The sequence below is a fragment of the Tachyglossus aculeatus genome, chromosome 8 (assembly GCF_015852505.1).
Source record: "Tachyglossus aculeatus isolate mTacAcu1 chromosome 8, mTacAcu1.pri, whole genome shotgun sequence".
Taxonomy (NCBI): domain Eukaryota; kingdom Metazoa; phylum Chordata; class Mammalia; order Monotremata; family Tachyglossidae; genus Tachyglossus; species Tachyglossus aculeatus.
This window is the reverse complement of record NC_052073.1, coordinates 23,044,465-23,059,487: the sequence shown is the minus strand read 5'-3', so window position 1 is coordinate 23,059,487 and position 15,023 is coordinate 23,044,465. Positions and strand designations below refer to the sequence as shown.

General features: G+C 52.3%; 1 protein-coding gene across 1 annotated transcript; it reads left to right on the top strand.

Moving 5' to 3' along the window:
• Window positions 1-2,833: 2,833 nt before the first annotated feature.
• LIME1 (Lck interacting transmembrane adaptor 1) lies at window positions 2,834-11,288 on the top strand. Its single transcript, XM_038750573.1, has 6 exons — window positions 2,834-3,020; window positions 8,231-8,368; window positions 9,220-9,277; window positions 9,527-9,623; window positions 9,817-10,223; window positions 10,914-11,288. Exons 2-6 carry the CDS (start codon window positions 8,259-8,261, stop codon window positions 11,256-11,258), a joined length of 1,017 nt encoding a protein of 338 aa, XP_038606501.1. The 5' UTR covers window positions 2,834-3,020; window positions 8,231-8,258; the 3' UTR covers window positions 11,259-11,288.
• The last annotated feature ends 3,735 nt before the right edge of the window (window positions 11,289-15,023 follow it).

The window sequence follows — 15,023 nt, the reverse complement described above, 5'->3', positions numbered from 1 at the left end:
ATATAAAAGTGTTCGTCTAAGTGAACATACTAAAGTGCTGAGGCTAGGTATAGATAAGTATACAAATGCTAGAGATGGCTGCTGGGTTTATCAGTAAGCGCTTAATAAATACTACTACAACAGAGAAGCAGTGTGGTAACGTGGATAGAGCACAGGCCTGGGAATCAGAAGGAACTTGGTTCTAATCCCAGCTCTGTCACTTGTCTGCTGGGTCATCTCGGGCAAATCACTTAACCTCTGTGCCTCAGTTACCCCACCCGTAAAAGGGGGACTAAGACTGAGCCCCATGTGGCACATGGACTGTGTCCAACCTGATTTGCTTGTATCCACCCCAAGGCTTAGTACAGGTGCTTAGAACGTGGTAAGCCCTTAAATACCACTATTTAAAAAAATACCACAGTAAAACTCAGCATGGGAGGAACGAAGACAGTGAGCTCAGGAGTGAAGAAAGCTTTGAAGCGGATTGTGAGTTTTGGGTTGAAGGGGAAGGACATGGGAAGCCAATAGAAGGTTTGAAGAAGAGAGGTGTGGTTGAGCAATGCTTCAGGACCACGATTAAAAGTGTGAAGTACAGAGCAACACTTAGGTGCACACAGGTGACACCCCATAGATGCAGAGAAGGAAAGGGGGACAGGGAAGGTACATAATTATGGTACTTGTTAAGCAGCTGTTAGTAGAGTGCCTGGCGCAAAGTAAGTGCTTAACAAATACCAAAGTTATATGCTAAGCACTGTCCTAAGTGGTGGGGTAGACAAATTTATGTGTGACAAAACACATAAATTACATAATCCTCATCCTGCAAGTCTCCTACAAGAAAGAGGGAAGAAGCTATGGGGCTTCTCTGCTCTTAGGGGCCTTGTCCCCTGAGGTTTCTGGCATGAGGGACTGGGAAGGGAAAACTCCAGGGAGCGGATTGCAAAATGGCATGGCAGAAATAATGGAGTCACAGTGGGAGAAAGCCAGCTTGCGTTTGGCTGCCTCTTCACCATTTCTTCCCGACCCAGTACTGTTTCTGTCCTGCACTGGGCACTGTGTTCCGACCCCCACCGCTATCCCAGCTGGTTGTTTTCAGGGAGCAGATCAGGGATTTAGACTCTGTGCCAATCCTGCGGAAAGTGGGACAGCTAGGCCCATTCCTTAAACAGGTGTGTCAGTCTCTTAATGGTGTGTATTGAGTATGTACTGTGTGCAGAGCACTGCACTAAGCACCTGGGAGAGTAATAATAATTGTGGTATTTGTTAAGCTCTTACTTTATGCCAGGCACTGTATTAAGCACCGGGGTGGATACAAGCAAATCGGTTTGGACGCAGTCCCTGCCCCACTTGAGGCTCACAGTTTTACTCCCCATTTTACAGATGAAGAAATTGAGGCATGGAGAAGCGAAGTGACTTGCCCAACGCCACACAGCAGACAAGTGGCGGAGCCGGGATTAGAACCCATGACCTTCTGACTCCCCAGAGTTGGTAGGCAGGGAGGTTAACAGTCTAGCGGGGGAGGCAGATATTAAAATAAAGTACAGACATGTACATAAGTGCTGTGGGGCTGAGGGGCGGGATGCATATCCAAGTGGATAGGAAATGTGTTCAGGGCAGAGGGCCACAATAGAGGAGCCTGGTGGAAGGTGGTTGGATCCTGAAGGGGCTTTGCAGTGGCCATCGAACCTGTTTGGCCTCCTGACTGAAGCAGTACTTTCATTCATTCATTCATTCAGTGGTATTTATTGAGCGCTTAGTGTGTGCAGAGCACTGTACTAAACGCTTGGGAAGTACAAGTTGGCAACATCTGGAGACGGTCCCTACCCAACAGCGGGCTCACAGTCTAGAATGGGGAGACGGACAACAGAACAAAACATTAAGAAAATACTTCATACTTCAACTCCGTCCCTTCGCTTGGGTAACTGCAGGTGGAGGCTGTGGAAGCAGTGTGGCCTAATGGGTAGAGCTCAGGCTGGGGAGTCAGAAGGACTTGAGTTCTAATCCTGGATCTGCCGGGAGTCAGAAGGACTTGAGTTCTAATCCTGGATCTGCCACTTGTCTGCTGTAAGACCTCAGGCTCGTCACTTCACTTCTCTGTGCCTCATCTGTAAAATGAGGAATAAGACTGTGAGCCCCATGTGGGACAGGAACGGTGTCCAATCTGATAAGCTTGTGTCTACTTCAGTGCTTAGTACAGTGCTTGGCACATAGTGAGCACTTAAGAAATACCGTAAAAAAAGGTGTCCCAGGACTGAGATTTCCTTGAGTGTCTGGCTCCTTTTCCTGTTCTCATTTGGGCTCCAAACACTCCAGATTTGGCCTCATCCCCATTTGGCTGCAAGCGGCGTTGGAGAAGCTAAATGAGCATTGAGAAGTAAGTATGTAACCAGCGACTTGTCTCTTCAGGTACCAAACAACTTCCTGCCCAGCCTCGAGGGAGGGAGCAAGTTCTAAACTATGCTGATGCTCCACCCCTGAACTGGCTGCATTTCCTCAGTGAGTGAAATGAATTGTGTCCACGACCTGTCCGAGGGCAGGTTGTGCGGATAGCGTCGGCTAGTTTGTTCTCTTCCTTTTGTCTGAATAATTCGAAAATGAAATCCTGAGGCCGTGGGGAGAGCAGAATGGTAAGGGAATGAAGAACAGCCCCTGGACTTTAGCGGGAGGGGCCTGAGGGAAGACAGGCCCTCCTGGCTCCTCCGCCCCCTCTCAGGGCCCTTCACCAATGAGGTTTCTGCAGAACTGGAGTAGGTGCACAGGAGATGAAGGTACCGTTGGGTGGGGAGATGTGTGTGAGCCAGGAAATGCGGCCAGGGCCTCAACTAGGGGAGCTGACAGCTGTAACTGAACAAAGGAGCCGCCCAGCAGCGGAGCCACCGGGGCACGGGATGCTAGGGCTGCCCCGAGGCCTGTGCCGTTCAGAGCCGCCCGCCGCGGCCCCGGAGTGAAGGGGCAGAAGACCCTCTACCTGGCAGCCCGGAGGGCAGCTGAGAACAGAGTGAGGACGAGGACGCAGGCGAGCCCAGCAGCCAAGTTTCTGAGAAGTAAGCAAAACTCACTCAGGTCTGAAGGCTCTTAGTTCCAAAAGGGCCCAGTTGTATCCTGCTGGGTGTCCAAGAAGTTGACCAGGAGACGGGACCTACACTTGGCCAGGTCTTACCCAAGACGCGTGCCCCCATTGCCCCTGCTGGGGGAGAGGAGGGTTCCCTTTGGGTCTAGCTAGGAGACCGGGTGACTTGGTATAAGAGTTCAGGCGGCAAACGGCTCCTTATCTCAGCAGGGAGGAATTTCCCCGCTTCTACCTCCTCCTTTGCTCCTCTTCCCTCAAGCGTCCTCCCCATCACCCAGTTTTCTTGCCGGTACTCTGAGCAAGCTCGTGGGTTGGGATTGGGGAGGAGGCCATTTTCAGCTCAGAAATAGGGGCTCCCTGGGGTGATGTGCCCCCCCCATATATCAGAGGTGTTTGGGGGTGACCTGGAATTGGAGATAGGCGGGAGAGGAGCTGGCTCCTGGCAGGCAGGGCTGAGGCTGCCACTGATGTCCCCGGAGAGGCCTTGAGCCACCAGGTTGGGACTGAGTGGACGGGGGCAGTGAGGAGGAAGGGATGGCATTGTTTTTCAGAATATGGTTCCCAGAGCGGGAGCCCCCACATACCCAAGAGGTCCCGGTCATCCGCTGACTCAAAGTCCCCTGAGTGGCACTGAGCACCCTCCATTCCTCTCCTGCCTCTGAGCTGCCCTGGCACAGCCAATAATGACAATACAAAATTGGGGTGTTTGTTAAGCACTTACTATGTGCCAGGCACTGTACAAAGCGCTGGGGTGGATACCAGCAAATCGGGTTGGACACGGCCCCTGTCCCACATGGGGCTCAGTTTTAATCCCCTTTATACAGGTGAGGTAACCGAGGCACAGAGAAGAGAAGTGACTTGCCCAAAGTCACACAGCAGACAGGTGGTGGAGCCGGGATTAAAACCTAGGTCCTGTGCTCTATCCACTAGGCCACACTGCTTCTCAAGCCAAACAATTGAGTGGCAGAGAAGCTTCTGAATTCTCGTTAGGAGATTTCCCCGAAGGCTTGTGGGAGAACAACTCATGCAAGCAAGCCCCGTCCTGCCCCAGGCCCAGGCCCCATCCTTTCCTCCTTCAAGCTGGATGAGGGAAGCTGCCTCCTGAGAGGGAGCAGGCAACCCCCTCCATGGGCTTCCTTTTGTTCCCAGCCGAAAGCCCTTCCGTGTCCGTGTCAGTAGGCCTTTTCCCGCTCCACCTGAGGCCTTTTCCACCACAAACCTCAGGCCTCCCGGTGAGGTTTCTCTCCCTGGGTGAATGCAGGATAGGAACAGGCAGGAGGGGAATGCGAATCAGCCCTGTCTGGTCCTCTGAGGTTCGGGGACCACCGTGAAGGTTTGCTCCCTCCTAGTAGGTTGCAATCTGCCATGGCGGCTACCCAACCAGCACACACGGATGACAAATGCAGGCAAGAAGTTCAAATACCGGCTGTGCTTAAAATGGCCGAGAGGCGCTACCGGCCGCACTCTCTTTGGGGCTGGAGTTTGGCGGGGGGTGGGACAGCCTAGGAGGAGCAGATCTGAGGAGGTGGGCTGGGGGAGAAGCATATGTCTTGAGGTGAAAAGCAGCCCCTCTCCATCCCCTAAATCCAAGCCAATCAACCCTGGTGGCCGGTCACCTCTCTCAGCCGTCGACTCACTCCGGCCAATCCCTCCTGCCTTTCCAATCCCCCCAGGACTCTGCACCCCAACACAAACTTTACCCTGGGTTGGTCTCAGCCCATTTTATCCTTGAATTCCCTGGGGCTCCCCTCTGATCTCACCTCCCGCCCAGCCCTCAGTGTCCTGTCAGCCTCAATCTCTTTGGATTCGGTGCTGTGAGCAGGCTGATGATCCCGATCCGGGCTGTGGCATCCCAGCCCGAGGAGGCTGAGGGGGAGAAGGGGAGAGCCACCAGGGGCTGGGGAGGAATGGTGCCCAAGGCACAGTGGTTTCCCCACCCCTCCCCCAGCCCAGCCTCTCCCCAGGCTTATTGAGGCTCACATTGAGCCTCGGGAAAGAGAAACAGAGGAAGTGGTAGCAGCAGTCTTGGTGGTTGCTAAACCCCCAATTCGGATAGGATGGTAACTTAGCAATGCCCCCTGCCCTGCCCTTGCTGCAGAGTGGCGGTCTGAGAAGACAGGGCTGCAGGGTGACTGGGAGACAGGATCTCTGAAGAAGCAGTGTGACCTAATGGCTGGAGCACGGGCCTGAGAGTCAGGAGGACCTGGGTTCTAATCCTGACTCAGCCGCTTAACTGCTGCATGATCTTGGGCAGGTCACTTTACTTCTCTGTGCCTCAGTTACCTCCTTTGTAAAATGGGAAATAAGACTGTGAGCCCCATGTGAGACATGGACTGTGTCCAACCTGATTATCTACAAATATCCAACCTGGTATCTACCAATATCATCATTATTATTAACCTCAATGCTTAGTACAATGCCTGGCATATAGTAAGCTCTTGATAAATACCATGAAAAAAAGCCCCATGTGTTGGTTTTGTTGTTGGACTCTAGCCATCTCCGTTTTCCTTCCCTCCCGGCCCCCAAGTCCCCCATCTTTCACAGTTCCTCTGGTTCCCCACCCACCCTGTCCAGTGAGACAGCTTGGAGAAAAAGTGTGGTCTAATGGAGGCGGGTGGGTGTTACATGGAGAAGCAGCATGACTTTGTGGTAAAAACACGGGCTTGGGAGTCAGAGGATATGGGTTCTAATTCTGGCCTTCTAGTCTCACCACTTGTCTGCTGTGTGACCTTGGGCAAGTCACTTAACTTCTCTGTGCCTCAGTTACCTCATCTGTAAAATGGGGGTGAAGACTGTGAGCCCCATGCGGGACAGGGGCTGTGTCCAACCTGATTATCTTGTATCTGTCCCAGCGCTTAGAACAGTGCTTGTCACCTAATAAGCACCTTAACAAACACCATTATTTACTATTATTATTATTCTCCTTGCTGAGAAATGACCTCTGAAGACTTGGGATGAGTCTTTCCTTGCTTGAGAGCTCCGCTTCCCTGTCTGGGTGCGGTGGGCAGGAGAGCCCAGCACAGGGAGTGTGAATGCAGAAGATGGGTAACAGCATAGATTGAAGGCACCAGCTGATGGTCTGTGGTTTGCGGGGTCAACGAACAAGGGAGGTTGGACAGGGGGCTGAGGTTTTGGGTGAGAACTTGGCCAGATCTTGGGCCAGGAACACCGTCTGGGGACTCAACTCCCCTGTCTTCCCCTCCCTCCGACCACAGGCTTCGCTCTTGGGGCCAGAGGGAGAGGCCCCGGCGTGCGTTTTTTATCTCCCCTGACCCCGTGGTCCCTGACTTGGAAAAACTGCAAGTTGGGAGCCACGGTGAGAGTTTAGGGAGGGGAGAATGAGGGTAAGGGGCTGTCGGGGTTCTCTAGGAAAGGACGGAGGGATTATTAGAGGCTTCTGATGGTGGGAAGAATAGGGGCTTTGGTGGGAGTTCTTTGTGGTTCCTTGTGAAGTGCACCTGGTGTGCAGGAAATGCCCCCCTCCCCAAGGTCTGGTCCAACTGCAGAGCCCCAGGGGGATGTGATGAGGCCAGGACCCTCTATATAGCCCAACCAGGACATGGCCAGGGGTTACAGGGAGAGGAGAGGGCCCCGGGGCTCCGAGAGAGTTGAGCTGATGAAAGAAGAACAGGAGACTGTGGTCGGGAGGTAAAGTGGGGAGAGGCAAGACAGCAGTGTGGGTATATTGAGGGCAGTAGCTGTTCAACCTTCTGGTTTCCTGTTCGTTGAGTCAAAACCTCCCCTCACCCCAATCTCCTGCTGAGCGATGATGGAGGAGGGCGGTGCAGAGCGACATTTACTCAGCGGGGCTGCTGGGTGATGCTGCGCCTTGGTTGGGTAGAGGTTGCGGGGGCAAAGAAAGGCTGTGAGAAGCAACGTGGTCTAGTAGCTAAACCATGGGCCCGGGAGTTAGAGGACCTAGGTTCTAATGCCGGCTCTGCCACATGTCTGCAATGTGACCTTGCGTGAGTCACTGCACTTCTCTGTGCCTCAGTTACCTCATCTGTAAAATGGGAATTAAGATGGTGAGCTCCACATGGGACTTGAACTGTGTTTAGACTGATTAACTTGTATGTACACCAGTGCTTAGCACAGTGCCTGGCACAGAATAAGCACTTAATAGAGCACCGGCCTGGTGCTCAGAAGGATCTGGGTTCTAATACCAGCTCTGCCATTTGTTCGCTTTGTGACCTTGGGCAAGTGGCTTCTCTTTTCTGTGCCTCAGTTACCTCATCTGTACAATGGGGATTAAGACTGCGAGCCCCATGTGAGACAGGGACCGTGTCCAACCCGATCAGCTTGTATCTATCCCAGTGCTTAGTACAGTGCTGGCACATAATCAGGACTTAACAAATACTATAAAAAAACCAACAAATACCACAAAAGAAAGGAAAGGGCCTTTGCTATGGAGAGGCTCTAGGGATCCAGTGGGAGGGGCTTCTATCTTGATTGCCACCTACAATTTACCAGGGTGGCCTCAGCCCTTTCCCTCATTTATTAAATCATTCATTCGTTCAGTCATATTCCTTGAGCACTTAATACAGAGCACTGTACTAAACACTTGGAAGAGTACACTACAACAATCAATCAATCAATCAATCATATTTATTGAGCGCTTACTGTGTGCAGAGCACTGTACTAAGCACTTGGGAAATACAAGTCGGCAACACATAGAGACAGTCCCTACCCAACAGCGGGCTCACAGTCTAGAAGAATAAACAGACACACTCCCTGCCCACAACGAACTTACCGTCTAGGCAGGGCAGGGTGAGACAGAAATTAATAAGAATAAATAAATGTCAGATATGTACGTAAGTGCTGTGGGGCTGCGGGGGAGCGGGGAGAACAAAGGGAGCAAGTCGGGGCGATGCAGAAGGGAGTGGGAGAAGAGGAAAGGGGAACTTAGTCAGGGAAGGCCTCTTGGAGGAGATGTGGCTTCAATAAGGCTTTGTAGCCGGGGAGAGTAATTGTCCGTCGGAATTGAGGAAGGAGGGCGTTCCAGGCCAGAGGTAGGACGTGGGCGAGGAGGCGGCGGCGAGATAGACGAGATTGTGGCACACCAGTGCAAATGAGCCAGACTTTTCCACTTCCTCTGAAAAGCGAGAGCTAAGGCTGGTGACCCCAAAGGGTGGGGGACCCCAAGGACACGTTCTGATCCCCCGATCTGCTCTTTTCCCCCTCCAGGCCTGGTGACGGGGGCTGCAGCTCCTCCATGGTGGAAGCCCAGGTCACCTTTCCCCTCCTAGCCCCCCTTGCCCTCTGGACCCTGGGCTGGATGAGCTTGTTGTTCCTGCTCGCTGGCCTCTGTGCCATCTGCCACAGGTAGGCCACTTCCCAATCAGCACCTCTCTTCCCATCCTCCTGCCCCCGACCACTCTAGCTTCTTACTTGTTTCCTTCTTTCCTTCTGCCTCTCCCTCCCTCTGCCTGCGTCTCTGTTGGGTTTCGAGTTGGCTTGTTTCCTGCAGCCCAGTCCGTCTCTCCTCTCTCTGTTTCTGGCTCTCTGTTTCATTCATTCTTTCAACCATATTTATTGAGTGCTTACTGTGCGCCGAGCACTGTACTGTTTGGTAAATACACTTCAGCAAGAAAGTGCAATTCGGATGTTTCCACATCCCCCCTCCCCAGCATCTTCCCCTGAAGAACGGTAGGTCCGTATTTCCATCAGCAGAAGCAGTGATTCTTGCTTTAATAGTAATAATAATAATAATAATGGCATTTATTAAGTGCTTTCTATGTGTAAAGCACTGTTCTAAGCGCTGGGGAGGTTACAAGGTGATCAGGTTGTCCCACGGGGGGCTCACAGTCTATCCCCGTTTTACAGATGAAGTAACTGAGGCACAGAGAAGTTAAGTTACTTGCCCAGAGTCACACAGCTGACAATTGGCGGAGCCAGGATTTGAACCCCTGACCTCCATGCTCTTTGAGCCACTGAGCTATGCTGCTTCTTTCAGACCCTCCCCTCCCTCTTCTCTGTGCCACGTTCCCTCTCCCCTTCTCTTTCCCGGCCCTGGCTGCTGTTGGGCAATGTACTGTCCAGGAAAGAAGCTCATGGACCCCCAACCTCATACCTATCTCTGCCTCTTCCTCTACATTTGCCCTCTCTGCTGCAAGCCCCTAGGCCTAGACTGTTCTAATTTCCTTCCCCCCACCCGGCCTCTCTCTCCCCTCAAGGAAAGGTCAGCGGAAGCGGAAGCCAGTGCCGCAGGAAGGGGTGAAACTGGTGGACATGGTAGGAGATGGGTTAATGGGGGGGCTGGTGGAAGGATTTGGGGTGCTGGCGGGTATGAGGAGGCCCGACCCTTTGGGAAGAATCTCCAGGTGGCCTCTTTCCTGCAGTTCAAACTTTGGGAGTCTTGGGGAGGGACAATACAGGGGTCCAGGGCAGAGGATCTGGGGCAGGGAAGGGGTTTGGGTTACAGGTGGGGGAGAAGGACTGTGACGGTCCCACACCCCTCTCCCCTCTCCTCCTTCCTCCCAGTCCCTGCTACGACAGATCCAGCTCCGCTCACTTAGCAAGTCGGACACCAAGCTACATGAGCTCAACCGGGTACAGAGCAGCAGCAGCAGCAGCAGAGGTGAGGAGCCGTGGGGGTGGGCGGGGGGAGAGGAGGAGCAGGGAGGGAGTGGGGGGCTGGTGTCGGAGGATGTGGGCAAAAGAGGGGGTGGGAGAGAAGGAAGAGGAGAGCAGGGGCACCGGATGGAGGTTGGTATAGCTTGTTTGAAGAGTAAACTCCGTTCCCATTGTAACCCACACCCCTTCCCTACCAGCTGCAGCCTTGCGTCCAATGAGCGTGGACTTCTTGTACCCCTCGTGGCCAAGAGGACCCCAACCTGTCTCCAAGCTGACCACAGAGGCCCCCCCTGCTTTCTCCCACCAAGAGCTACCCCGGTTCCCTACAGCCGCAGCTCCCCCAGACCTTGACCCTACCTACTCCAACGTGGGGCTGGCCATTCCTTCCATGGCCCCTTCGGACTCGCCGAGCGCGGAGAAGAAGCCAGGAGGGGCCAAGGCCCTGGCCGGGGCTGTGTTTGCAGACTACGCCTGTGTCCGAAAGGTGAAGAAGGGGGTGGAAGAGGGGCCTGGTGCCCCGGCCCCTGTCCTCCCTCAGAGATCCTCGAGCTTGAGAGTCATCTTCCCGAAGGAGGGAACTGCCCGGGAACCCCAAGTGACCCAGGTATATATGCCAACCCCTATCTCATTTTGAATACATGGTATCTGGAGAAGAGGAAGGGGCCTAGGCTTAGGGATACAGGGAGGTTTTGAATCATTCAATCAATCAATCACATTTATTGAGTGCTTACTGTGTGCAAAGCATTGTAATAAGTGTTTGGGAGAGTACAATACAACAATGAATGGACACATTTTCCGCCTACAATGAACTTACAGTCTACAGCAGGAGACAGACAATATGACTAAATAAATAAATTACACCTATGTACACAAGTGCCATGGGGCTGGAACGGGGGATGAAAAAGGGGAGCAAGTCAGGGTGACGCAGGGTGGAGTGTGAGAAGAGGAAAGGGGGGCTTAGTCAGGGAAGACTTCTTGGAGGAGATATGTCTTCAATGAGGCTTTGAATAAGATGAGGAGGAGGAGGAGGATAATCAGGGGTCCGTAGTTTGGTTCTGGGATACCTCCTCCTTCAGCTCCTAAGATCACTACTGCCTGTTATCCCCCAGGCCCCACTGGATCATTTCTTCTAGTTTTGTTGTGGAGCTGTTACTGAAGGGTTGAGAGATTTTCCTGGCAGTCTTGTGTGAGCACGCACACACACACACACACACACACACACACACTTTCACCTCAGAGTTTAGCCATGGGGCCTATGATTCCAGCTGTGTTGTCATCTCCCTGACCCCCCAAGGTGGAGGTCGTGTACTCCAGGGTGAACAAGACTGGCCGGAAGCCCCCAGCTTGCGATGGAGCTGCGGAGAGCCTGCCCGCAGGCCAGCTGAACCCCAAGGGCAGCAGAGGAACCCCGACCCAACCAGCCACGCCCACCAGGGACCGTGTTTGGAGCCCCGGACCCAACCCTACCTATGAAACCATCACTGCTGCCCGAGGCCCGACCCCCGAGGGGCCGGCCCTCCAGAACAGGCTCCCCGAAAACCTGTACGAGAGCATCAGAGAGATGAGGGGTCAGGGCCCCAGGAATCCAGGCTCCCCAGGGCCCCTCGGTGGGGAGGGGTTCTGTGTTACTCAGTTGTAGCCCCTTCCCTGGGGCTCTCCCGTCCCCTCCCTCCCCTCCCCGCCACCAAGCCTGAGACCAAGGCCGGGGAGACATCGGAAGGGCTCCCGGCTGCTGCTGCTTCGCTCCTCGTTCACCCTCTACCCCTCTATCCCGGAAGGGGAGATTATCCGTATCCCGTCTCCGTCTCTCCTCTGACAAGAGCAGAACGTGGGGTGGGGACAGGTGTTGGTCTCAGTGCTTCCTGGCAAAAAGCCGCTCCCCTCTTGCTCCAGACCGGGAGAGTGACAGAAATGTTGATCTCCCAGCCCAGGGGGAGGAGGAGGAGGAGGTGGACGGCACAGCTCGTGCTGTAGGCCCGTGTGCCAGGCGGAGCCAACATCCCCATCTCTGAGGTTCAGGCCCCAGAACCACCCCGTTCAACTTCTCTCTGCAGAGCAGAGTGTGTACCCAGAGGCACAGGGGCAGAAGGGGATTTTCTTTCCTGCCACCCAGAATTTCCAGCACTCCACTCCCTTCCCTTCATCAATCAATCAATCAACAGTATTTATTGAGCACTTATAGTGTGCAGAGCACCCTATTAAGCACTAGGGAGGGTTCAATAAAAAAGCGTTGATAGACACATTCCTTCCCCTCAAGGAGCTTACAGTCTAGCTCTTCCTCTTTTCTTCCCTTCTTAGAGCGGGATTGAGTCCATCAGGCTCAGGAAATAAGGAAAAAATGAAACCAAGGACCAGGGCCGCCATCCCTCATGAACCCTATGTACCAGCCCTTTCCCAAATCATTAGGTTCAAATCACCGGGGAAGCAGCATGGTCTAGTGGATAGAGCACAGGCCTGGGTGTCTGAAGGTCCTGGGTTCTAGTCCCAACTCCGCCACTTATCTGCTGCGTGACCTTGGGTAAGTCACTTCACTTCTCTGTGCCTCCGTTACCTCATCTGTAAAATGGGGATGAAAACTCTGAACCCAGTGTGGGGCAGGGGCTGTGTCCAACCCAATTACTTTGTATCTGCCCCAGCGCTTAGTAGAGTGCCTGGCACATAATAAGCACTTAACAAATACCACAGTTGTTATTATTATTAGGAGATGCCTCAAGGCCATGATGTTTCACATGGTCCCTGGGCCTGTATGAGTTCGTCATCAATTTCCTGTTCTCACTTTATGTTGTATGCACAAAATCACTAACAGAAGATACACTTTTCTCAATCAGTCAGTGGTATTTATTGAGCATTTACTGCATGCAGAGCACTGTACTAAGCACTTGAGAGAGCACAATACAACAGAATCGGTAGACACGTTTCCTGCCCACAAGGAGTTTACCGTCTAGATGACTTTAGAGTAAGTAGAATTACACAAGAGGTGTTACTTGAACAAAGGTCAAAATAGGACTGATTCATTGGCAAGAACCTCTGTTTATCGCGGAAGATTGCAAAGGCTAAGGAATGTCATGGTTATTATTATTTATTATTAATAATAATACATTAGAAATGGAGGCGGGATTGAGGAAAAGGGGGTAGATGGTATCAAAGCCCGCATTGGTAGATTTTCATGTGGCGACTGGGGAGGTGACAGGGCTGACTTCAGGCATTTGGCTGCCTCGAGGAGGGAAAAAAAAATTGTCACTTCCTCCCTAGAGTGCCTCCCCCGCTCCCCTGAAACAAGAGCAAGACTGCAGGGCTAAGCCAGGCAAGCAGCAGAACGTCTTGACATCGGGTTAGACGTTTACCTAAACCTGTGTCAAGACTAGAATGGTAAAGAAAAAACATCTAAATGCCAATCTACTAACCATTTAAATCTAACCGTCAGTGGAGCTCAAGCTTGTATTTCTGAAGTCGTTGCCATCTACTAATCATTTATATCTAATCGTCAGTGGAGCTCAAGCTTGTGTTTCTGAAGTCGTTGTAGAAAATTCTTGCAGAGATGCGAGGCCACGGGTGACTGCCACCCCTTCGGACCGGTTTCTGGAGGAGGGCTGGAGGGCAGATTTTGGAAGCATCAAGGACTTGTGCTCGTGGTTAGGCATTCATGCTCTGCCAGAGTCAATAAGTATGTCAGACAGTACAATATTAAAGCATGGTTATTGACAAAAACACTGCCTGTGTCTGATATATTGGCTGCCTGGTGGAAAGAGCACAGGCCTGGGAGCCAGAGGTCCTGGGTTCTAATCTCAGCTCTGCCAACATATTGGCTGCCTCGTGGAAGAGAAAAGGCCCGGGAGCCAGAGGTCCTGGGTTCTAATCCCAGCTCTGCCAATATATTGGTTGCCAAGTGGAAAGAGCACAGCCTGCGATGTCAATTACATTCTCTGTGACTCAGTTTCCTCATCTGTAGAGTGGGGATCAAACACCTGTCTCCCTCCCACGTTGATTGTGAGCCCCATGAGGGGCAGGGACTGGGTCTGGTCTGATTATCTTGTATCGACTCCAGTGCTTAGTACAGCGTCTGATACATTTGTAAGCATTTATTTACCAAATACCACAATCATTGTTATTACTTGGCCACCTATGTACGCTGAACACATCACACATTTAGATGGGGTGCTCCACAGGGGAGGGGGAGGGTTCCTCTCTTTAACCTTCCCTCTCTTCTGTCCCCCAAACTCCGTCCCAGTTCTGATGAATGACCAGAAAAGAGGTAAATGTCTCTGAACCTGCAATGTTTTGCGTCGGACCTACGCCCACCTTCAGGGGCTCAGAGTTGAAAGAAGGGGACAAGCCCCTTTGGGCCTCAGTCTGTTGAGCTAATAGGTGGAGAGAGTGTTTGGCGAATGGAGGCCAAGAATCTGTCCACCAGACCACACTGCCTCCCCAAAGTGCAAATGAACATCTATCGTTATGAAGTCAATAGATGAAAAACTGCCTGAAATTGTTTGGGGGGGGGGGGGCATACTAGATTCCCAGGCGGCAGGTGCATCCCTAGATAATGTCCCTCCCCCGAGGCTCATCTCCTCTTCCTTCCATCCTTCAAGATGCTACATAAAAGGAGGGGGAAAGCTAAAGATTAACCTGGATAGAGGGAACACAGCTTGAGAAAGAGAGAGAGAGCAGTCAACAGTATTGTATTGAGTGTGGAGCACTGTATGAGGGGCATACAGGGTATTGAGTGCGGATCACTGAGAAGCAGCATGCCATAGTGGCTACAGCACGAGCCTGAGAGTCAGAAGGCTAGGGGTTCTAATCCCGGCTCTGCCACTTGCCTGCTGTGTGACCTTGGGCAAGTCACTTAACTTCTCTGTGCCTCAGTTCCCTCATCTGTAAAATGAGGACTAAGACTGTGAGCCCCACGTGGGGCAACCTGATTATCTTGTATCTACTCCAGTGCTGGGCACATAGTAAGCACTTAACAAATACCATCATCATAATTATATGAGGGACCAGCTGGGAAAATGGGTAATAGAACAGAATGTCCACTATACTCCTGGAAAGCAGAGTCCATTCTTAAGGCATTTCCCTCTCCCTCTCTCCTTGCACTGTGCATCAGCTGATAATGATCCCTAACTCCGGTCTGGACACCGGAGTCCTTTCTGGTACTGTTGCCTGTTGCAGCTAGAGTGAATCCTAAGGAAAGGAGGGTGGTCCCCAGCTCGCTTTCCTGGAAAACCTCAGCTTTTCCAGGGATCCTTGGCCCCAAAGACTAGTACTGACCCTAAGCTTCATACGGCTGACCTCAATAGTCTGGGAAGGGTTTTCAAAAACTAATATTTCACTTTAGAGTTTGGGAATATCCTGCCTGGGTTTGCTATCTACATAGCAAGAAGGAGAGGCATTAGGCCAGGGTTACTTCAGT